The sequence below is a fragment of the Phalaenopsis equestris genome, unplaced genomic scaffold (assembly GCF_001263595.1).
Source record: "Phalaenopsis equestris unplaced genomic scaffold, ASM126359v1 Scaffold000548, whole genome shotgun sequence".
Taxonomy (NCBI): Eukaryota; Viridiplantae; Streptophyta; class Magnoliopsida; order Asparagales; family Orchidaceae; genus Phalaenopsis; species Phalaenopsis equestris.
Genome location: NW_018164988.1, coordinates 252,536 through 278,724, shown reverse-complemented (window position 1 = coordinate 278,724; position 26,189 = coordinate 252,536). Strand labels below are relative to the sequence as shown.

The 26,189-nt window shown below is 33.1% G+C and overlaps 1 protein-coding gene across 1 annotated transcript in view; it reads right to left on the bottom strand.

Moving 5' to 3' along the window:
• The window catches only part of LOC110029093 (protein TPX2-like), a 32,799-nt gene extending 8,045 nt beyond the window's left edge, over positions 1 to 24,754 (bottom strand). Inside the window, exons 1-4 of the mRNA XM_020731220.1 lie at positions 24,245 to 24,754; positions 20,990 to 21,136; positions 13,816 to 13,981; positions 4,493 to 4,601 (exon numbers count right to left, since the gene is read on the bottom strand). Coding sequence (XP_020586879.1) covers positions 4,493 to 4,601; positions 13,816 to 13,981; positions 20,990 to 21,136; positions 24,245 to 24,407 — 585 coding nt within the window. The 5' untranslated portion in view covers positions 24,408 to 24,754. The remainder of the gene's footprint in view (positions 1 to 4,492; positions 4,602 to 13,815; positions 13,982 to 20,989; positions 21,137 to 24,244) is intronic.
• Positions 24,755 to 26,189: the final 1,435 nt, after the last annotated feature.

Sequence of the window (26,189 nt, the reverse complement as noted above, 5' to 3'; positions counted from 1 at the left end):
CAAATAAAACGGTTTCGCAGACCAAACGGATGTCATATCTTTCTTAGTTTATTTGATCGAGCCTCACCCTCAAGTCTTGTGTTTATCCCTCGGGGTAGATACAGGATTTGAGGTTGAGTGCTATTTCATTTAAACTATGGAAAATATGAGGTCAGTTTGATTTCATATTTTTCTAAAATTATATATATATATATACGTAAATTAAAAAGTCCTTCCGAAGCGGGCGACGGGATTTCGATTCCGGCGACCGACAGCTTATTACGGGCGACCCCCAAACATAAAAAAAAAAACTCTCTTTTCCCCCTTTTAAGCGCCGACACACCACCGTCTTATAAAATTTTCCTTCCAGTCTAAGCGGTACTATTCTATCACACAAAAGGCCCGAAGCATTCCTCCACTTCAACCAACCAACTTGAATTCTACTATTAACATCCTCTATATCACCATCGCTTTGAACAACAGACCCAAGATATCTAAATCGTTCATACCTTTTAATAATTTGATCACCCAAAGTCACACTTCTGTCACTAGAGCTACTAATACTAAAATACATTCCATGTATTCAGCTTTAGTTCTACTTAAATGAAGGTCTTTAGACTCCAATGTAGACCTCCATAATTTAAATTTTTCTTGGGCTTTTTCTCTCTTTTTATCCACAAGAAAGATATCATCAGCAAAAGCGTACACCAAGGTACATCAAGGTACATATATCCAGTAAGACCATCCATAACTAAAGCAAAAAGATATGGGCTTAAAGCCGATTCCTGATGTAATCCAACATAAATAGGAAAATATTTATTCAATCTTCTTTCAGTTTGAACACAAGTAACAGCTCTAGTATACATATATTTAATGACTTGAATATAATTCATATCAACACCTTTCTTCTCAAGAACTCTCCAAAGGATATCTCTTGGAACCTTATTGTAAGTTTGTCTAAATCAATAAAAATCAAATGTAGAGTCTCCTTATTATCTCTGAACTTCTCCATATCTCTGAACTTCTCCATCAAACCTCTCAATAAATATACAACTTCCACAGTAGATATGCCCAACATAAATCCAAATTGATTATGAGAAATCTTTGTAATGTGTCTTAACCTATGTTCAATTACCCTCTCCCATAACTTTAAAGTATAACACATCAACTTAATTTCTCTATAAGCTGCACACTCTTGTGCATCCCCTTTATTCTTAAAAATGGGGACCAAAGCACTCTTCCACCACTCCTCAGGCATCTTTTCAGTTTTTAAAATAATATTAAGGAGTTTAGTAAACCAAGAAACTCCCAAATCTCCTAAATATTTCCACACTTCAATTGGGATATCATCAGGTCCTACAGACTTTTCACCCTTTATTTCTTTAAAGTACTCAACTTCTTTTTTATTAATGCAACGGTAAAAATGAAACATTTTATTTGTATTCACGATATTAAGATCACTAAGGTCGATCGTATTTTCAATAACTTCATCAAAAATTTTATCAAAATAAATCACCCACCTATGTTAAATATCTTTTTCTAAGAAAAGTACTTTTTGATTTTCATCTTTTAAATTTTTATTTTTGTTTTCTCTTTGTTTGGCTAGTTTATACATATATTTTTCACTCTCCTTAGTATCTAATCTATTATAAAAAATCATTAAAGCATAATTTTTTGCGATGCACATTATTTTTTTAGACTCTCTGCGCTTCGTTTGATATTTTTCCCAGTTCTCTAAACTTTTACATTTAAATCAATTTTTATAACATAACTTCTTATATTTTATCTTTTCTTGCACATTATTATTTCACCACCAACTATTTTTATTTATAAAAACATTTTCTTTTGATTTTCCAAGCATATCTTTTGCTACTTGTTTAATAGTATTTGTCACTTTATCCCACGTAACATTTGTTTCTTAATGAACATCCCAAACTTTAAAATCATGAATTTTACTCATAAAAATAATTTTATTTGTGTTTTTTAGGTTCTTTCATCTAATTCTACGATGATGAGTCCTGATATTCTTTGTTTTACAACTCTTCATCTTAAAATCTATAATTAATGAACGATGTTGGGTACTTAAATTTTCACTTAGAATGACATTACAATCTTTACAATTTCGATGATCTCTTCTTCTCATAAGAAAATAATCAATTTGTGTTTTATTAGATCCACTCTTATAAGTAATAAGGTGTTCATCTCTTTTCTTGAATAAAGTATTAGTAATAACAAAATTGTAAGCTAAAGCAAATTCTAAAATAACTCTACTTTCTTTAGTCGCTCCGAAACCTTAGCCACCATGAATATTTCTGAAATCTTCTACCACTCTGCTGACATGTCCATTTAATTCTCCTCCAATAAAAATTATTTCTTCAAAAGATATCATTTGCATGAAGTCTTCTAAGTCATTCAAAAATTTATCTTTATACCCTATATCTAAACCTATTTCAGGAGCATAAGCACTTATAATATTAAAAATCTTAGTATCAATGATAATTTTAAGGGCTATAATTCTATCTCAAACTCTATCAATTTTTACAACATTATCTTTCAAACTCTTATCTATATATACACCTACACCATTTCTAGTGTGATTCTTACCAGAATACCAATGTTTAAAACCTAAATTATCAATCTGCTTAGCCTTTTCTCCAACCCATTTAGTTTCTTGAATACATAAGATATTAATTTTCCTTTGAATCATAATATCAATAAATTCCATTAATTTACCATTGAGAGTACCTATGTTCCAAGATCCTATTCTAATATTAGTTTCATTAGTTTCATATGCATGTAAATGTCCCTAACAATTTTCAATAGAAAGATATTTTTAAAACATATGTGCGGTGGAAAGATATAATTCCACTACTAAGACGAGCTAAAGGAGCGGCATTCTTAAATGCCCACAACAGTGTCTAGTATGACTTTGAAGTCTGAGAGCTTCATGGCATGATATTGCAATGTTTTTGACATAAGCAGGATTCCACCATGCGTGAAAGATGTTGCAGTGCAAGTACGTGGCAGATTTTTCATTCTATGCGCCATCACTTTCCGATGTTACATGCTGGAGTTAAAGTTCAAGTAGATAGTAAATGATTGTGTCAAATCAAACCAAATGACAATAATATTCGTATTTTAGAGTCATGGTTTGGGTCAACTCAGGTATCAAAACATTTAAACCTTAGACAAATAGATACAACCTCTGATGCCAAAACTAATCAAACCTGAGGTAACATAAAATTTGAGGTAACAAAAGCAAATTTCATTAAGCAAATGATTAGGATTACAAACATGACTCAAAACAGAAATAAAATTGCAACAAACACTAATCTCTGACTAGGGTCGAAAGAGAAGATCTGAGGGCAGCCGTGGTGGCGTGAAGGGGGTGGAGAGTCGTAGTGGGAGGGGGACGTGGAGGATATGGTTGGAAGGTGGGGTTTAAGGTGGCCGGTGGTTAGGAGGGGAAAAGGGGGGAAAAGGTGGAGGACAGCTGCACAAGGAGAGGGGGAAACAGCAAGGTTGAGGGTTGCAAGTGGGCGGCAAGGTTGCAGAGGGAAGTGGTGGGCTGGCGACAGGAGGTTCGGTTGTAGCAGGTGTAGGCTGGCGGCTACAACAAGCTGTCAAGGAGTTAGCATATTAATTTTCCTGTTATGCATGTAAACGTCCCTAAAAATTTTCAATAGAAAAATATTTTTAGAACGTGTGTGCGGTGGAAAGATATAATTCCGCTACTAAGACGAGCAAAAGGAGCGGTATTCATAAATGCCCACAACAGTGTCTAGTATGACACCAAAGTCTGAGAGCTTCATGGCATGATATTGCAACGTTTTTGACATTAGCAGGATTCCACCTTGCGGGAAAGATGCTGCAGTGCAAGTACGTGGCAGATTTTTCATTCTATGCGCCATCACTTTCCGATGTTACATGCTAGAGTTGAAGTTCGAGTAGACAGTAAATGACTGTCAAATCAAACCAAATGATATTGGCCCACCCTGAATAAATATACAATCATGAATCAAAACATATTCAAATCGCGTTTGATATGATCAACTAGCTTAACTCAAATAGATTTTAGGGCATTTGCATACGTACCACACAATTCTAATGTCTTTACATATCTAACACCAAAATTTTATTTTTAACATTATACCACTCAAATCTTTTATATCGCATCAAAAATATCATTATTTTAATTATTAAAAAATGAAATACATCTTTTCATGCATATATATATATATATATATAATACTATATAGATATATGTTGGCATGCATAAGTAAAAACTAAAGTTTAGGTGTTAGATAAGTAATTACATAGGAGATGATTTGTACGTACATAAATCTTCCAAGAATTTAATATGATGAGTTTTTAACAAAGTGTCTTGCAAATTTCTTGGAAGCTATATGAAAACTGCTGAATATTATAAAGTACATGGCCAATAGTCGTGCTAAAATGCATATAACAGATAAAGAATCAGTAGTACTTATAAGCATAAAAGCTGAGGCAGAACCTTGCGCAAAAGTCCATCCTCTAGCTTTTGTCTCTTGGCGGCTTGAAACCCATTGTCGGAAGGATCTTCAGAATTCTTCACCCTTTCCGCAATAAGTGGCTTTCGTGATCTAACATTGAAGATTAAAATGACAGAAGAAAAAGAATCTATCTATCTATCTATATATATATATATATATATATGAAAAACAAATGTATAGTAATTGATCAAAACTCGATTTGATTGTGTTAAGATTTATATTTAATGCCGAGTATTATTGTAAAAAGGAGAAGTATAAAAATTTATTTATAAATACTGTTAAGCTCTATAAAAATTAAGTCTTTAATGAAATGGGCAAATTTTTAGAGCAATTATTTCTATTTGGTATAAGAGAATCGCGCTGCACTCCGTTGTTGTTCGGGGAAAAATATTGCCTCAGGATTCCGCAAGCAGAGTTACATGTGGAGTCCAATGAGAGGAATCCAACTGAAATATGGGTCACACTATGTAAAAAAATTCAAAAAACACTCATTTAACGTGACCCGGCTCGAATCATTGGCCCCGTCGCGAAGAAATTTAAGAGATGCATTTTGTCGCGGAAATCGGCCCGAATCTAGCTTTGCCGAAACACCGATACAAAAAAAACGCCTTTTATGGTAGATTTGGTCACTTTATTTTTGTTTTTAGGGGGTTTTTTAGCGTTCTTCTTCTTCGTCGGTTCAACTTCGACTCTCTGGGCCCTTTGACTTCTTCAGCGCCTATGCTTCGGTTTCTTTACACTTCGGAGAGCTCATTACATCTGGACTCCGCACGCAAAGTTGCGAGCAAAGTCCAATCCACGTTCGCCGTGAAATTTCAGGCCCCATCAAAAACACGAGGTAAAATAAATGAATTAGAGCACGTGATCCGACCCGAAGGAAACTCGATTCCAGCCCAAGAAGCGAAAAAAGTGAATTTATTTCCGAAGCCAATGCCGCCAAAAGTCTTTTGTCGCATTTTTATGTTGTCGCCGGTCCAGAAAAGCAGATTTTGTCTTTTTAGGTTTTCTTTGAGCTTGGTTCCGAGCTGGTGCGATCGATTTCTCTGGAGAAGAAGAAATATTGGTCATGGAATCAGGAAATAATATCAACCAGCTTCAATAAGAAGTAAGTTTACTTTTATTTTAGTTTTATTTGAGTTTTGCATTGTTGTGTTATGTTGGTTTTAGCTGATTTTGTTACGTGTTTTAGTTTATAGTTAGTGTGGTGTTATTTTGGTGTGATGGTGGTGTTTAGGTTTATTATTTTGGTTTAGGGTTTAGGATTTAGTATAGTGTTAAGGTTGTTTTTTTGGGTGAATTCTAGTGTTATTTTTCTATGTTGTTAGCGTTATTAGGATGTTATTGTAGTGTTATAGTTTAGGGTTTAGGGATTGTATTTTCCTAGTGGTTTTATTGTTGTATTACTGTTGTGTTATTGTCGTCTTATTGAGGTGTTATGTGATGTTATTGTTTGGTCTTTCTAGTGTTATTGTGATTTTATTGTTATGATTTAGGGTTTAGGGATTGTATTATTCTAGTGGTGTTATCGTTGTATTATTGTTGTATTATTGTCGTGTTATTGTTGTGTTAATGAGGTGTTATTGTGTGTTATTGTTCAGTATTTTAAGTGTTATTGTGGTGTTATTGTTATGGTTTAGGATTTAGGTATTGTATTGTTCTAGTGGTGTTATGGTTTAGAAATTTTATTTTTTAGTAGTGTTATTGTTGCATTAATGTTGTATTATTGTCATGTTATTGTCGTACTTTTGAGGTGTTATGGTAATGTTATTTTTAATTTTGTAGTGTTACTGTGTTGTTATTGTTATGATTTAGGGTTTAGGGATTGTATTGTTCTAATGGTGTTATTATTGTATTATTGTTGTATTATTGACGTGTTATTATTGTGTTATTGTGGTGTTGTGGTTATGTTATTATTGTGTTATTGTGGTGTTATTGTTGTCTTTGTATGATTTTCTTGTCATTACGGTGCTATTAGTGTTTTCATGTTGGTATTATTGTGGTTTTAGTGAGGTTTGACTGTTGTATTCCTGTGTTGTTAGTGTAGTTTTCCATGGTGTTATTGTGGTGTTTGTCTTATATCTATCTGACCATCGTTAAATTGGTGTGATAATGTGCAGTGTGGAAATATGTGCAATGATCCAATAGCAGAGACATTTCTTCGCACAGCTATCCACAATGAACAAGAAGCATATGAAAGCTACTGTGTGTATGCACATCATGTGGGATTTTCTGTTTAGCATAAATGGCACGGTATCAAGAACATCATGTGATGTTCGTTCGATTTGATCAGGGTCTTCTGGTAGTGTCTCGTCCCCTATTACAACATTGTCTTGTGCATCTTCTATTTGATCTTATGATAGTTTTAATAATTTTTTTTTCTTTTGTAAATAAAAAATGCACAATCCAATGTTATAACAGGAAACAAGGCACTACTAGAAAACCCCAATCAAGTCGAACGAACAGCACATGATGCTCTTGATCTTGTGTCATTTACGGTAAACAGCTCATTTTATATTGTTCTCTGTTATTAACCTGATAATATGTTTAAAAACTTTTGTTCTTTTGTAGACTCGTCTTGCTGTATCTGTTGTAGATATCGATGACCGAAAGGTCAACAATCAGAAATAAATTTAGAATTGTCATTGCTTCAAAACCTTCAAACAATAATGGTGTCAGGTGTACTATCATTTGAGTCAGAGACAACTCCGAGTCAAGCCGAGGGAAACCTACGAGATACTCGTGAACAGATTGCGATGACACCCGCTGGTTTAGGTACCTCTATAGTCATCCTGGAACTGCAAAGCAACCCGATAGTCATCACTAGCCAGAGCACCAGCTCTCATATAGAGAGTCATGTGATAGTGGTACAAAAAAATTAGCTCTTTATATTGGAACACATCTTTAATTTTTTAGTTAGAGTTTATAATTATTGTTTTATTTTGTAGTCTCGTCCTGCGGCATCTTACATTGAATATCTTGGTAGATCATCAGTACTACGTGAGATGCAGGATGTAATCGATGACTGCATTGCCACATACACGGGGGTGTAAGTAACTGTTGACAACAGTTTTGATGTTATGTAGTTTGATATTCAAATGTGACAATATTTCTTTCTTGACGATGCAGACATGATTTTCTTGCAAACAAAGGTTTTGGGAAGGCAATTGACCGAGCCGGCCCGGAGAATGTATTGCTAAACGGGTGGCTTGGAAACGAACATGTCGATGTTGTTACTGACATATTGCATAAAAGAATTATCAGGTCACCTAAATTATACAGATCGTACATCTATGTAACGTGACAATATTGGGTAATCACAATAATTTAATTTATCCATATATATTTGACTCGTATCTTCATTGTAGACAATTCAAATTAACCTTTTATGCATATGCATAGAAAATTGGATAGTGCAGCTTCCGTGAAACACATCAAAAAGGAAAGTATTAAGGAAGCTCAAATCATATTATTTCATATAATTCATAATGTCCATTGGACTTTGTTTGTGGGAGAGCTAAAAAAAGAGAAGTTTAAATGATTCCCACAACATCTGCTCGGTTGTTTCATTTCCTTGTGATTTATTAATGAGTTGATATGCAATCTTGTGAGCGTGTGAGCGAAATAGTAGGTCATTTGCAGAACCGGTGCTCGTTTGGGATTCCTTCATATTTTCGTAACCAAAGTTGTTATGCATGTTCCTTTTTAGCCTGAGCAGACCATCGCATTAACAAATATTTTCGGCAATTAGTTTTATTTGAGCCACATTAAGCACATAAATAGAGTTAGAACATAATATCCTCATCATTTCACCATTAAGCACATAAATAGAGTGAGAACATAATATCCTCATCATTTCATACATTTTGCAACTGCAAGTGACCTCAAAATTGACTTTGTCAAGTTTCACAATCAAATGTTAGTTTGTCTCTTTATTATCCAAATTTATTACATAATATTTTGAGCCACTCTCTGGAAAGCATTCTATAAGTCCACATAGCTCATCCACTTCCTCTTGCTAAAACATTAACAAAGTTTTCTCGAATAAAATGTGACAGCTTGCTTCAAAATTGGGTTGTCTTTTACCACGAGCGTAATGACCGATTGATTACTTTTGAAATCTTCGTCATTCTCATTCCGATGTTATGATTTTATTATATTTTTAAGATCAAATAAAAAATCAGCGAGAGAGTTAGTAAGCTTTGAAATGCCGTGACAAATATTATTTGTTGACTCACTTTTTGTGTTGATACTATTCTCATGCTAAATATTTCTTTATTGAAGACTGACGACCATTTATGCTTGATCTTTGTACATATCATTTAACCACATGTTGTGCAAGTTTCTTTTCTCAATCATTATGGGCCAAATTTCTTCAAAATCACACTTGGTCATGCATTTGTAAAAGAGATCGCCTATACTCTTGACACCCAAAGCACAATACACTTTTGAAGAAAATTTCTTGTATATATGTCATTGGCATAATCTGTGTCGTGTCTGTGGAAGATAATCTTTAATGGCTCACGTCATCGATTGATCCTGATCCATGAAAATTGTCGTTGGATGCTTGTAACTCATTATTCGGATAAATGTTTTAAATAACCAAATGAAGAAATCAATGATCTCATCAGACAAAAAACTCACTCCAAAGAGAATGTTTCGCCAATGGTGGTTCACCCCTACGAAATGAGCGCAACATAATTATACCTATTTAATCTAAAGTTTGTACAAAAAATTACAACCCCAAAACAATCATAATTAAGTTTGGACAACCCGTCGCTCGAAAAAAAACTTGTGAGTCTTCCACACTCATTGATTTCAAAATCTCTATCAAACATAGTATCCTCAGCTTGCCTCTCCATGAACAACTGTATTAGAGAATTGACATCTTCTTGTTCTATTATTTCTCTTCTCTCTCTTTGAATAAAATTGTATGCATCTCTTTCGTGCATTCTATGTTCTCCACCCCCCAACCTCTGTAGCGATAAAGTTATATGCATCTGTTGCTCTGACCTCTGATCCTGTCATTGATCTCAGCAAATCTGCATTTAACTAACTTATCTTTCTGTTGGAACGCAGAATATGTTCATCACCGCTTTCGACAAAATGGTGGTTATGTCTTTCAATGAATTTCTTCATTGTGCAATTTCCTTCAGTATCGATGACATATCTACTCCACTTATCGTGTCAGCTTTTTTGATCTTAACAGTATTTATCAGATTTGACTCCTTTTTGTGGTCAGCCTTTCTGCAAATAAAATCTTTGATTTTAATCTTTTTAAAGTTTGGCCAATAGCTGTTATGGTTCTTCCTAATAAAAAATCTTACATGATATGCATAGGCACAGTAGCTTTCATTTGCTTCTTGTTCATTGTGAACAGTTGTGCGAAGAAACGTCTCTGCGATTGGATCAATGTACATATTTCCACGCTGCACATGACCACACCAATTTAACGATAGTCAGATAAATATAAGGCAAACACCACAAAAACACCATGGAACTAAAACCACAACACTAACAACACAGAAGCACAACAGTCAAACCAAACTAAAACCACAATAACACCAACATGAAAACACTAATAGCACCACAATTACAAGAAAATCATTCCAAGACAACAATAACATCGTAATAACACAACAATAACATAACCATAATACCACAATAACACAATAATAATATGTCAATAATACATCAAAAATATAATAATATTACAATAATAATATAACAATAACATCACTAGAACAATATAATCCCTAAACCCTAAACCGTAACAATAACAACACAATAACACTGTAAAAACTAAACAATAACATCATCATAACATCTCAATAGTACGACAATAACACGACACTAATACAATAATAACACAACAATAACACCATTAAAACAATACAATTACTAAACCATAACACCCCTAGAACAATACAATCTCTAAACCCTAAACCATAACAATAACATAACAATAAAACCCTAAACCATAACAATAACACCACAATAACACTTTAAAAACTAAACAATAACAACATCATAACACCTCAATAACACGACAATAATACAAAATAATACAACAATAACACCACTAGAACAATACAATCCCTAAACCATAAATCATAACAATAACACCACATTAACACTAAAAAAACTAAACAATAATATCACATAACACATCAATAAGGCGACAATAACACGACAATAAAACAACAATAATATCACTAGGACAATACAATCCCTAAACACTAAACTATAACACTACAATAACATCCTAATAACGCCAACAACATAGAAAAATAGCACTATAATTCACCCAACAAAAACAGCTCTAACACCACCAACGAGTGGCAGGTGATATAACTGAGGATCTATCTACCTAGTAAAAGAGGTGGCTACCAGGCAAGTCTGATAGTAGCGAAGAATAAGAGAGAGACGGTAGTGGTCTTTACCGATGAGGATCGCGAGTTGCTAGAGATATTGAAGAGGAAACAGTGAATGGCAGGTGATATAACTGAGGATGTATCTACCTCATTTTCATCCAAGGGAAACACCGCTACTTATGCTCACTCAGTCAAAAACACTCATTATACACATGCTCTTGCCTCTATATCTATCACAAGGTCAGCAGGATGGATCGTAAATCCCGGTGCGTTTCAACATGCGATATGTGTTGTTAGTGAGTTCTCTTCGTATACTCACCTAGCAGTTCAAGAGAGCATTTAGACCTCTGATGGTACTACGTAGCATGTGATTGGTAATGGTGAAATAAGGTGTACTAATTTTATGACTATATTCGATTTTTTGCATGCTCCTTCATTTTCAATAAATCTTTTATTCATTAATGTCATTATACTTCAACTAAAATGTGTGTTTTATTTGATATTTCTATGGTGATCTTTCAAGAGAAGGAGAGTGACCAGAGACTTGAGACTGACACATGGCATAATGGACTCTGGTACTTAGAGAGAGGATGGACTCAACCTTGACATCGATGGTAGAGAGTGCTTGAGTAGGAGGATATGAGAGGAATGTGGAGGATGTGTTGTTACGTCATAAGCACATGAAACACATTCTTTAGTTAATTTATTGAGTTGTTTGTATCCATCTTTAAATGAAAAGACAAACAAATAAAAGCTTGTGTGTGATGTTGGCGAGTTTGGTAAGCATACCAGGAGTTCTTATATTAGTTCTAGTAAGAAGAGTTTGGTAAGCATACCAGGAGACAGCATGTAGGAACAGTGCCCGCCGTGTTGCTCGTGTCATTAAATCCCTTGTCCCGATCCACCACGACTCCTGAGACACCTGCACCATCCACCTTAGGATTAAATAGCACAGGTGATATGATTTCTCTTCCTTCTCATCCCACTCCCATGACTTTAAAGAAGACCTCTTGATCGTTATTCTCCTAAATTTTTTGGTTTCTCACATAACATGTTCAGTTTGTCTCATACTCTAACATATCACCTGCATAAGCATTCATTGTATCTTTAGACATTGTCTCTATACCCATGTTGACAGGTAGTTAAAGAGAATCCATAGTGGAAGGTTGTCATGTTGGAGGAAATTAGCACACTTGAGAAAAACAAGACGTGGGAGTCGTGTTACTACCAATAGGGAAAGGGCCAGTCGAGTGCAAACGGATATTTACCGTGAAGCATATCTCAACAGGAAAAATTGATCACTACAAAGCACGGTTGGTGGCGAAAAAGTAGTCAGATGCATGATATCGACTATGATGAAACATTTGCACCATTAGTGAAGATGAGCACAATCAGGACACTCATCTCTCTGGCTGTAAATGATGGATAGAGGTCACACCAGCTGGATATGAAGAATGTATTTCTTCATGGAGATAGTTGAGGACATGTACATAGAAATACTTCCAGGCTTCGACACAAACCAAACAAAGAGCAAGGTCTGTAGACTGAGGAAGTCATTGTACGGGTTAAAACAGTCTCCTCGAGCTTGGTTTGACAAGTTTAGGAGAATAATGGTAGGCATGAACTATCAGCAAATCACTGTCAACCACACGGTATTCTTTTGAAGACAATGGTGGTCACATTACTATGCTTGTCGTGTAAGGTGGATGATATGATATTCAGTAGTGATTGAGGGAGGAATTATGCAGCTGAAAACAAAATTGAACAGAATTTGAGATAGACCTGTGACAACTTAGACACTTCCTTGGGTTGAGGTGGCTTGTTCGGCAGAGAGGATTATTCTATCTCAGAGGAAGTATGTGGTAGAATTGCTCACAGTGACATGCATGTTGGGATGCAAGCCTGCAGTTTCACCAATTGATCAGAAGGGAAATTTGAGTGCAGAGGCAAAAGGGCCAGTTGGTCGCGAGAGATATCAGATGTTGAGAAGTCGTCTCATCTATCTGAGTCACACTCGTGTCGACATATCATTTGTAGTAAGCGTAGCGAGTCGCTACAAGCATGATCAGAGGAACGACCACATGGATGCAGTGTATCATATTTTGAGATACATGAAGAGTGCATCAGTGAAGGGGTTGATCTTCAGGAATAATGGTTATGTAAGCATTGAGGGCTATTGTGACTTTGAATGGGCGAGTTGTACTGATGACAGGAGGTCTACATCCGAATACTACATATTCGTACAGGGCAACTTGGTAACTTGGAAGAGCAAAAAATAATAAATAGTAGCAAGGCCAACCGCAGAAACAAAGTATAGGTTCATGGCCTTAGAAGTTGCCGAGATGATGTGGTTGGGAGCCTTGTTGATAGAGCTCAAGGTGGATCAAAGAGCTCAAATGAAGTTATGGTGCGACAATAAGTCAGTGATCAACATCGCCAACAACACAGTGCAACATGATAGAACTAAACATGTGGAGATTGATAGATTCTTCTTCAGAGAAAAGTTGAATAATGAACTATTAGAGCTGTCATGTAGCCACTGGAGAGCAAGTGGCTCACTGCCTCACCAAAGGACTTAGCTCATTAGTTTGTCTAGGTTATGTGACAAGATGGGCTTAGTAGATATCTTTTACCCATCTTAAGGGGGAATGTTGAGATTTATATCTAATATAGAGTACTATTTATAAATAGGAGAAGTCTAGAGATCTATTTGTAAATGTTGTAAGGCTTTATAAAAGCCTAAGTCATTAATGAAATGGACAAGTTTTTAGAGCAATTATTTATATTACTACATAACTAACAAAAAAGGCAAAGTTGGATAAAAAATGTACAACGATAAATATGTTGAATTCATGATTCATGAATGAAAGAACATCAATTTTTAAGTAAATGTGATTATATAAATTAAACTACACTCAAAGTGTAGACTTAACCTATGTGCTGACTGATGAGCATGTCTCACTAGGCAGTGGTTATTTTGCTTGGCAAGATGACTAGCTGTAGGTTTCATCAATGTTGAGACTTGTGCAGATGAACCAAATACAAATCTCTTCTCATTTTGATAAGGATCATGAAGCACAAAATTTTCAACCGTCAATACTGAAAGAAGAAGAAACATGTAAGCACAATAAGCATTAAAAAAAAATCAGATGTACAAACTATGTCAAGTAATATTTACATATACGCAAATTTTGAGAAGGTATAGAGAGAATAAACGAATATGTATGGGGAGCTGACATGTAATAACCAAATTTTGAAAAGTATAATCTCCCAATTCCTACAATTCAAGAGATAGAAAATCTCTCCCAAAATCTAAACTTAAGACTCACATTATAATCTCTGCATAAACCTAACCCTAGAAATAACAATTATATTTATACCCAACAATAATAATAATTAAAAACACTAAATTACACTTACACATATAAAAGATAAATTTACCCTTATGCTAGGCACCATCCTAACACCTCCCTAAGTAAATTTCCTAAAAATTTCTAATGTAAGTTGATGTGCGTTTTGTAACAAGGAGTGGGATTTCGACATTTCCACTTATCTCTGCATGCTGACTAATTGATGTGTTGGACGGCTGTGATTGAATTAAGAAAATATTAATATATATATATATAGGTATATAAATTACTAAGCCAATCGTTTCATTTCCCGGTTCCACGTATTCCTCTTTCCCGTAACTTTCCATCCCGTGCGTGTCGGGGAAGTGGAACAGTGGCTGGAATGAGGCAGCTGGGAGGAAATGAACAAAAATAGGTGAAGGAAGAAAGAAGAAGAGGACGAAGAGGAGAAGATAAAGAAGAAAAGAAGATGAGGAGGGAAGAGATGATTGGAAGGTAAGAAATTGGGTTTTGATTTTAAATTTGGGTTTTTTGATATTTGATATCTTTCTAAAATATTGGTTTCTAATCGAGATTAAGTTCTTAAGCTAATATGAAGAGTAAAATTGAAATTATTTATAAAAGAAAAAAGTTTCAGGAAGTCCTTCTCGACTGGGTAAATCGTCAAGTGCGTAAGATTTATAAATTCTAACATAATAAAAAAAAGAATTTTTCAATTTTTTTGTACATATATTTATATGTATAGTAGAGTAATATTTGACATGCACGGTATAAATTTCCATATTGTGAAATGCATATTTACAATCTCATATTTATGAATAAGCAATCACATAAAAATTTGATTGATACAAGCTTTATTATTATTATTATTATTATTATTATTATTATTATTATTATTATTATTATTATTATTATTATTATTATTATATTTTTTTGTTAATTAGTAGTACTTCAAAAATAAAGCATCTGACACCTACAAGCTATCCATGTGCATTTACAGATATTTAAAATAAACATGAATCATATATTTAATCATTAATCCTATGTACATTAAAATGAATTAATTATGAAAATATTCGAATGGTAAGAAATGTCATGTTATGGGAAACAGGTTGGTAATGATAAGTTTAGGTTACCAACGCAGGTAAGAGCAAAAGGATCCATAATGGAATAGAAGGGTCTTCTATAGAGGCAAAAAGCCCTCAACACAGTTCAACAGCGACAATGTTGGATTTCACTCTGATTATATTGAACTTGATGATTTAACCTTCAGATTGGATTATGATGACCAATAACCGTACCGAATATGAAATATTCTAAAGCAAATATGAAATTAAAAAAAATACAGGAAATCATGTATTTAAATTCTAGTGAAATTATCATGTTATTTCTTGATGTAAACATTTTATTACAAAATTTATGAATTAACTATTACACAAATGTACTGATCATAAGTGCTCAATTCTATGATTTGTTTTATCATGTTGTTTAATTTATTTTAATATTTGAATTTCATATTAGATTTATTTATCTTGTTAAGTCAAGTAATTCATCAAATGATTATTATTTTTTAAAAGAAAAAGGAGAAAGGAAAGGTTGAGATTAAGTAGGATCAAATTTATTTTTTTATCATGTTTTTTTATGTATAAATATAGTAAGATAAAGAACTTTTAAGGCAAGCAAGTACACATAAATTTTATGTTTTATGTTTTTTTTTTTTTTGGTTAAGAATTTTATGGGTTAATCTATAAATTTATTTTTAATGATATATTTTAGATAGTTTTCCACTTAAATTGAAATATTTAAGCATATTGGAAATGAGTGGATTGGAAAAATAAGCAATTGACTGTATCATCTACTTATTCAGTTGAATTTCTATAAAAATGGATATTACAATTGTATACTCATCTTCAAACGACTGGTGGTGGTTTGTTGTGGGGGTGGCATGAAAAAAGCCAAATGCAGCTAATCATGAACAACAGGAATATCATTGCATCAAATAAAAGAGCAACAGTGAGAAATAGAAATAGAAATATTATTTCACCAACTTTTTTTCTACGCTCGAACTTGCAAACCAGCAAGTAACACTGCAATCAGTGAACTGCCAATTAAACACCAAATGCAATTCAAAGCCATAAGACAACCAAGAAGTAGAAATATTTTTCCATCAGTCATTAGAGTGCACCATCAAAATAGGAAAAAAAAGTTAAAGAGGATGTTTTAAGATTTATGATTTCTAATTCAAAGCTAGTATGCAATCAGGCTCCTCATAACTAACGAAAGCTTTTAACACTTCAAGATAATTTTTTGATGGGGCGTTTACATGCATAACATGCAATTCTTATATATTTATGTATCTTCATTGCTAATTTTTTAAAAGTAAAAAACATATTTTCATGCATATTTACAACACTACAAGTGTTACAAATGCAAATATCAAAAACAATAAGAATTGTGTGGGATGTATGTAAATTTCCCATTTTAGATTAGATGAAATCAATATAAGAAAACATAAAATTTTGTGATAAAGCAAGCTATTAGGTCACATGCAGTTATTTAGCTCTAAACAATTAATGCGAGCTATATCCTTTGGCAATATATTTGTCTGGCAAGCAACCTGTTGACATTGGAAGGGTAAGGTTATATCAAATACAACGGGGGAAAAAAATCCTTGCGGCTCTATTTTTCCTGTGTACTACGAGGCCTTCGAAGGCAGAAAATTTTTTAATTATTGGTGGCGTTCTAAGATTTTTGTTTTACAGGTATGACTTCTGTGAGCTACAAACCGGTATTTGGAAGATCAAAGAGAGCCTTCTTTTTAAAAATAGAAACCCTTTCTAAATAAAATTATAGTTAGGTGTGTTAATCCATGAGTAAGGGCTCCTATACCGGCGTCCGGGTGTAATGTCAAACAAGTAAAGGCTCCCACATTATGGACAGATGCAGGTAAAGAAGTTAGTCCATAAAACTAAAATTATGATAGAATTTTGTAATATAGGTACTTTCACAGATAAATTAGTTGATACTATAATTCATAGAAAGATAAATATTTATTCAAAAAACTAAATGGGTAAAAGACTAAGCAAATTAATAACCTACGTTTTAAACTTTGGCGTGCAGGTAAGAGTTGCACTAGAAATTGTGTAGGTGTAATTATGGATAAAAGTTTGAAAGATAATGTTGTAAAAATTAATAGAATTGGAGATAGAAATATAGCCCTTAAGATTATTGTTGATACTAAGATATTTAATATTATAAGTCTTTATGCTCCTCAAGTAGGTTTAGATATAGGTTCTAAAGAAAAATTCTGGAATGACCTACGAGACTTAATACGAATGATACCCCTTGAAGAAACAATTTTTATTGGAAGATATCTAAATGGACATGTTGGTAGTATGGTAGAAGATTTTAGAAATTCATGGTGGTTACGGTTTTGGAGTGATTGATGAAGAAGGCTCAGTCACATGTAAATATATTAGATTTTACTTTAGCGTATGATTTTGTTATGCTAATACTTTATTCAAGAAAAGAGATGAGTATATTATTATTTATAAGAATGGATCTAATAAAGCACAAATTGATTATTTTCTTATGAAAAGAAGAGATCGTCGAGAAAGTAAAAATTGTAAGGTCATTCTAAGTGGGGATTTAAATACTCAACATTGATTATTAGTTTTAGATCTTAAGATGAAGAGCTACAAAATAAAGAATACTAGCAATTTTAGACTGAAAGAAAAATTTTATAAGATGGTGGTGAGACCTACAATGCCCTATGGCACTGAATGTTGGCCTTTAAATGAGAAACATAAAACTAAGTTAAGTGTTGTCGAGATGAGAATGCTTAGGTGTATGAGTGGCTTTACACTTTGAGATAAAATGTGAAATGAATATATTCGTGATAGGGTTGGTGTAGCTCCAATAGCAGACCAAATTAGAGAGAATCTTCTTAGATGGTTTGGTCATATTAAACGTCGACCATATGATGATCCGATTAGGAGAAAAGATGTTTAGATTTAACTTATGTTAAGATTAAACGTCGACCATATGATGATTCGATTAGGAGAAAAGATGTTTTAGATGTAACTTATGTTAAGAAGGCAGAGGTAGACCTAGAAAGACTTGGGCATATTGTATAAAAAATAATCTTAATTTATTAGAATTAAATGAAAATATGACACTCGATAGGAAGCAATGGAGAAAAAAGATTCATGTAGCCGACTCAAATTAGTGGGATAAAGGTTTGTTGTTATTGTTTGTGTTAATCCATCAACAACTCAGACTCAACTACTTGGTCAAGTGGGATACCAAAATTTTTTTAAGAGAAGCACTCTTATAAAAAGATTATATAAACTTAATCTTATCATTGATTTTCCTGTGTAATTGAAGCTATTCATATTGGATATAATTGGGACAACTTTGAATGTTGGATTTTAAATTAATAAGGTTTTTAAGAACTAAATTTCAATGTATTTTTATTAGTAAAAAACAACTAAATTATCTTTTGCATTAATTTTGCTTCATGTTTCACATTTCATCACAAGTATCGAAGACTTTTTAAAATTAAACACTGCAACCTATCAAATTTCATGTCTATAACATTGTTTTATAAAACTATACGTTAGAAACTCTTTGCTCTAAGATTGATTACATTAGATTTAGCATCAAAGCTTAGATTTGTATCATAATGTCAACTAGAAATAGAAAATAACAATTGGATTCAATAAATTAATAATGAAGTGATGCAACTTTAAAACATTTTAATTATAATTCTAACCGATTCCAACATGACTATGAGATTAAAGATTATATTTCTAAATTTAAAAAAAAAAAAGGAATAAGATTTAAATATGCTCAAATGAGCTATGATATGTTTAATTTCTATAATAATAAATTTGCTAAAACAGTAAAACAAAATTTGAATATGTTCTATAGTTTTGCCAATGTTTTGTTCAAAATAACCATGGACTACCAAACATAAATAAATTTTAAAAAGAATATTTGTAATTCCCTTATTATATTGACCAACAAAATAATAAATTTAGAAACACGCAAAATGACTATAATTAGTTTGAATAATTTAATAGATTTAAAGTTTTTTGCAACATGTTATCATTATTCATTTCAGCGAAGGCCTCAAGCAAGACATTAATTATAAATTAAGCAAACATTCAACAAAAACAATAAATGCGATTTATACAAAATTTATGCGGCCTCTAAAAATCCCAAACAGATCTATCATATTTGAGTGATTTCAGATAAATTTTAAAGAAGAAAAATTAAATACTCGATAAGAAATTAGCTAGAATTTCACCCTCTCTGAGCATGTTATGATCTGATTCAATATCGCCCATAAGCACAAGTTTATATTTTAACCCTCTCAATTGCAAAAGAGAACTTTCGATCAAGGTGTAACAATAAGCTGTACAAGCTTTACTTTAGTAACAATAATTTGAATTAAGGTAAGAAAAATACATCATTATTGTCTTATAATGGATGATAGAAAAATAATAACACATGATTAAGATTATATTGCTCCTTCATCCAAGGTTGTCATTTACCCGTAGTTTATTTAGTTGACAAAGGCAGTGAACTCAACCAAATCAGACATTCAAGTCAACAGATTGCATTGTCCAAGAAGATCTCCTTGCCCAAGAGTGAAAGCCTGTAGAGCTAATCTCAACGAACACAAGGTTTCATGCACAATCAAGTGTACTTATAGCTTACAACTTCTAGAATTAATCATTGGGGAATATCTGGTTTGGTATCGTAACTAGAATGTAATGCTATCATCACAATCAAGCTAGAAACCCAAACGAAAGACATGTGCATATCCTAGCTAGCACAAGATAAGTGTGATCATATGAATATACTTGATATGATATTGGCAATTTATCAACTTTGATCAAACCTAAATTTTTCACATTTGGCAAATTGATGTGGGGAATACATGTAAGGTTACTTTAAGGAAACTTGATTTTTGGTTTTCTGTGTTTTTTTTAATATTTTTAATATTTTTTTAAGCGGCTCAGATTTCAAAACTTGTTTAGATTTTATATGATCCTAAATTCTATTTACTAATTTCAAGTACAAAGCCTTATTGCCATGTTTGATTTCTTTCACTTTTCAATTTTCTTAACTACTAATAATTATTGTAGACTAAAAATAGATAACTTACATTTTCTGTTGCTGATTGTGTTATTTTACATGTAGCTACTTAGATATGATTTAAAATTTCCAAACCTTAAAAATTCCTATATCAACTTATCAATACTTTGAAATTAATAAATAAAATAGATTCTTTCCTTTTCCCTAGGAAACTAGAAGATTTATATGAACTTGGTTGATGACTTGATAACATTCAAGCTGTCTCATTAGTTGAAAGGAACAAGCCCTTTTATAATAGATCATATGAGTTTCCATAAACAAGTTTTATGATAGAAAAATTCACCAATCATAGATGAACTTGTAAGATATCATGTATAAGGCTCTAAGCAAGAAGAAGCGTAAGAAAATGTAGGAGCGATGCTTTTTAGCTTGACCACTTAATCTAGCACTTCTTGCCTCACTTTAATTCTATTTAACAAGTGAATTTTTTTCTAAAGTTCTCATTGAGGAAAATATTCACATAAAACATATCTCTTGGAGAAAAAGGGTCATATAAATCACCATATGGATAAAATATAAAAGCTTCTAATAAACATCAAAGTCCAATTAAAAATATTTATAATGCAGCTAAAGGTGGATATTATCAATGTACCTTTGGAGATTTCATCTAAGTCATAGAGAACTTGATCACCTGCTCCATTCGGATGAAAACCAGACATTTGTGTGTCTTTAAACTTGGGAATAATATTGACAGTTTCTGCAAAGACATCCTTTTCCAAGAACAATTTTGATATAAAAGCTGGAAAAAATGAAGAAAATCTTCATTTATGCATGAAACAAAGCTACTTCAGATTTTATTATCATAGAATAGTTGCATAGTAACATAAAATAGTAAAGGAAAATGTTAAATAGATAAAAGGTTGTTGGTAAGTGAAGTAGAACATAATCCAACTTGTTTATTACTAGCACTATTACTTAGATGTAACATAATAAGCTAGCTTATATAAAGTTTAACAAGTTTTAAGCCTGTCCTGTTGCACGGTTAAATATTTATTCCATCAGTAAGTTATGATTTTGTTTGTTTTTGAAGTTGCAAAGCAAACCATTATTTTGCTCAGCGTTGAAATCAGATTTATGAGAACACTTATCGATGACTGCTAGTCACACAATCGTAAAACTCCATAAAAAAGGATTGTATCAACCAAGTAAAGATCCTACAAATATAAGGTTTTTGGAGGTGTGATAAAGATATAATCATACCTTCTGTATTTTAGAAAGGTTACTTTCGTGCTTTAAACCCTGTGACTGCAAGGTTAGTTTGGATGCAAATATCCATGGTTTCAGACCCACCCTCAAAAGCCCAATACACCTAATTAAAATGAAGGGTCCTGAATTCTTAATTGTCATCAAAACAAATCGTATTTCCTGTAATTATTGTAAATAAACTTAAAATTCTAGAAACAACAAAATCTAATTGTCCAGGTCCAACAACTTGTAATTAGGAATGGGGCATAGCAAATGATGTGATGTGACCTAGGATTATTCTACTATGATGTTAGATTATAAGATAAATTTTTATATTAAAATATGGAAAATAAAATGAAAATAAACAGTACTTTTTGAAGAAGCTTGTTAAGATGGATAACTAAAACAAAAGCAAAACACACGTCGGGCATATGCATACTACCCTTAGAATTTGTCTGCCACCCTTATATCATCCTAACCAAATGACCCCACTTTTCACATATGCACTTAGTAGCTTCGTTGGTTAGTTGACATTCAAACCCAAGCAAGATGCAACTCTAACCTTACGACTGATTGATCTCATAACATCAATTTGTAAATCATATCATCTCAACTAAGGTATCTTCATTCCCCCATCAACCCTAGAGCTTAGGTTCCTCTATCAGTTGTTTAGGATCCTCAATAAGTTTTAGAAGGTACCATGATGAATTACTAAGTCCAGTATGGGCATATTTGATAGTGGAGTATAATTAATCTTATCTATCAATCTAAGACTAAAGTTAAACTCAACGATCTACAACATACACTTAGATAAGGTAACCCATAATTGATAATAAGGAACCTCAAAGTTGTCACATAACTAAGCAGATTAAGGCATTGAAGACCTCGAATGATAGAATAATTGGATCTTAATGTCATCTTATTCAAAAAGTACTCACATTTTATTTATCCAAACATGTCCTTTGTAACCACTATAGTTATGAAGCTTTTGATGACTACACTTTTGTAGATACGGTTGGATGGAAGATTGAACATCTTGATTTGTATAATCAAACTATAGTCTTATGGGTGTCCTCTACATGGCATGGAGGAGGTAATCCTCATGCCTTATTAACCTTAGAGTCTAGAACACATGTTGGTCATAAAGCACAAGCTCAGCTATAGAGTTCAGAAGCTTTTTTAGCCATAGAGTTTAAAACTAGTTTTCCTCTGACCAATGGGACTCCCTAAAAAAGATCCTCAAATTGTCATATAACCAAGTGAACTACGGCTTTGATGACTTTGAATGATGAAAATTTGGATCTTGACGAAAATCATCCTTCTATCCATAAGTTATGGCCTTTATATAGTGTCGTTATGCCCATCTTACGTGATACCTTCAAATAACCCATGAATTACTAAAAAGAATCATTTAATCATATTGGGTCAACTATCTTCTTAATTAAGTAAACATGAACTATGACAACGTCAGTTCAAAGATCTTAATCAAGTTCATCTTCCCTCAATCCATCTACTCCTATATCTGTGCAATTGCTACCATATGGCATTGTAAGCCCAATAATCCAAGCATCTTACTCTAATCATTGTGTAGCTGTAAATTCCTCTTGGACGTCCATTCCAATGCTTTTGGGTCTTTCCTCTTTGTCTCTTAATATACGCTCTATCTTCATCCTTTGAAGATATTTGAAATAATTTTCACAGAGCCTCTGTATATCTTGATTATAACCAAATCCAAGCTACAAAAATCATAATAATCATTTAAATCTAAATATTACCTCCTCAATCAAGAATACTCTTAAATATGCTCGGGATATAATTAACATTAAGAACTACCTATTTTCTAAAACCTCAACCACACAATTTAAAATTAGCCATGTTTGGATACACATTTCTTGCAAGAAAAATTTTCAGATATAATTTGCCATTTATGACTGCAATCCTATAGAGCTCCTTGACTAGCTGTGATCAATCGTCCATTGTGAAATCCTTGGACACTTTCAAAACCTACAATAAATTTGGTTGAAAACACCTTCAATCCCCATTGATTGACTCCCTAACACAAAGTATGGTGATTCAACTAGGATCAAGTAGTTCATTTGATTTGTGGCTCTCATAAGTCTTAGGCATCATCCACAAAGTTTTTGAATAAGCAACTCCCATAACTCCTCCATATAAATGAGCGACTCTTGATGTATGATATTTGATGAGCCTTCATTTGAGAGAATGTGATAACTAGTATAGAGGTAAAGATTACTAAGACATGTTATCAGATGGTTGAAAAAACAAAATACTAATGCAAAAAATAGCAAGATATTGACCCTCATTCATAAGCTTACATTTTTAATTCCAAGTAAGTTTAGCTATTGATGTATTTGACCTAACTTTAGCCCGAATATCAAAAAATGTCATGAGGGGTTCAGTTTTGTTAGAATTACACATAGCCATATCCTACATTTGTCTTGGAATCTCCCAAAGACGAAACCTAAGTTCGACGACCAAATCAAGCAGCTAAGTAACCACAGAAATCCAAACCAAACCATGAAGCAAATATTAAAACATACTGAAAAAAATAATTGAAAAACTACAATATCACAACTTGTAAACGACACTAGCGAGCATTAAAGGGATGATAATGCTTAAATGAACAAAAGCTCAATCGTACGAGAAGGGGGGTAACTCCCAGCTGTCTCGAACCAGGACTCCGCCACCCACGCCTCCGAGGGGGTCTCTTCCCTCACAAAGTTAAAGTACCTCGACGCATCAAACTCGTAATCGAAATCAACTTCCAGGCTAAGGATATTCACTTCCGCCGCCGGCAGCTCCATCCTCTCAGCGCGAGAAAGAATCAGAGCATGAAACTAACATCAAATACCCACCGAAAAGGCCGTTGTCTGATCCAGTAATCCCCCTATTCAAAGTGACGCTCAAAAGTGCCCTAAAATCGACATTACCCGGCGAAGAAGGAGACGAACGATGGCTGCCCGAAGAATGGAAAGCGCTGGAAATTTGAATGCGGTGTTGGAACCGCTCAAACCTAAATGGCATATAAGCCCCTCGATGCAAGCCATGATCCTGGGTATTTTCGTCATTATTTAGAATGCGGGGTCCTTAATGAGAATATTATGTGATTCGACTTTTGAATTGTGTAACATGGCAAATATGTTCCATTTCCTTTTCCTTGCGGGTCGGATAGTTTTGTAATTACATAATGTTTGAACTCCTTTTGTAATTTGTTTTAACTTGGCAACCCTATGGACGTATTCTGCTCGTTCGTTAAATAAACGAGCCGAGCATGAATAATTTTTTAAGGTCAACTTATAAATGAGCCGAACACAAATAGCTCCTTGTTCGCTCGTGTTTAGCTCGTTTTAAATCAAAATTTAAAAAAAAAAAACCGTATAGTGATATATGTATAATAATAAATTATAACTATTATTTATATAAAATATAATATGTATTTTATATTTATTTTTAAATCATGATAGCTTGTCTGGTAATGTGATTTTGTGTCTTTTTTTTTTCATAGATTTGGTTCAGGTTCGTATCTAATATTCTACATCTTTTTTTTTTCAATTAATTTTAACGAGTCAATTTTGAGTCAAGCACAAACAAGAATATTTAAATCAGGCCGAACACGAAAGCAATGTTCACGAGCCGATTTCAAACACGAGCAATTTCGAACGAGCGAACATGAGCCTAGCCTGAGCGCTCAAGCTCGGCTCGTTTACAGCTCTAGTGAAGAATAAGTAGAAGGGCGAAGCCAGTGAGTTTCGAATACAGAGTTTTCGATAATATTTCATTGAGAAAACGGTGAATTTTGTATTGTGTTGCGATGCACGCCAACACGGGCAAAAATTTTATTTAGCGAAGCAGTATCTTACGAACGTCTCAACAAGTTGTTTCGCAAGAACATAATTTTTTTTTTTTTTTTTTCATTTTAGATCGTAGGTGACTTCTTCTTTCTGCCAACGTGACTATCATAGGAGTTTTGTCATCGACGAAGCTCCTTCAAATATATTTTAATCGAGTTAAAAAATAAATTTTATGACTTATCATATCACCAAAAACAATCCATTTTACCAAGTTTGCTTTCAACCAAAAAAATTTCGGCGATATTTAAAGTCACTCGAACTCCATATTCAGTCGATCTATATTTGAACTAAACTTCTCCCAATAACATTGAAGATATTAATCATTAAGTGAGATTTAATGTGAATCAATATAAATTGTGTGAAAACTTAAAAATTACAAATCTACCCTAAACCATTAATATATTATTAATGGGTTGTATTTTTAAAAAAAATTAGTTGACTACAAAGCTACAAAAATTTATAATCAATTAAAAGTATTAATTTAGAAAATAGAATGAAAATTATTAAATTAGATTCAAATGATGTTTTAATATAAATAATAATTTTAGATATTGCCCCAACCCTTAGCATCTTATGGATACGTGATTAGGGTTGTCAAAACAATTCTTTGTTCGCGAATAGCTCATGTTCGACTCGCTAAGCAAACAATCAGAACATGAACACACTTTTTGTGTTCAAAATATAAATGAGTCGAACACAAACAATGATATTTCTTAATTAGCTGAACACGAGCTG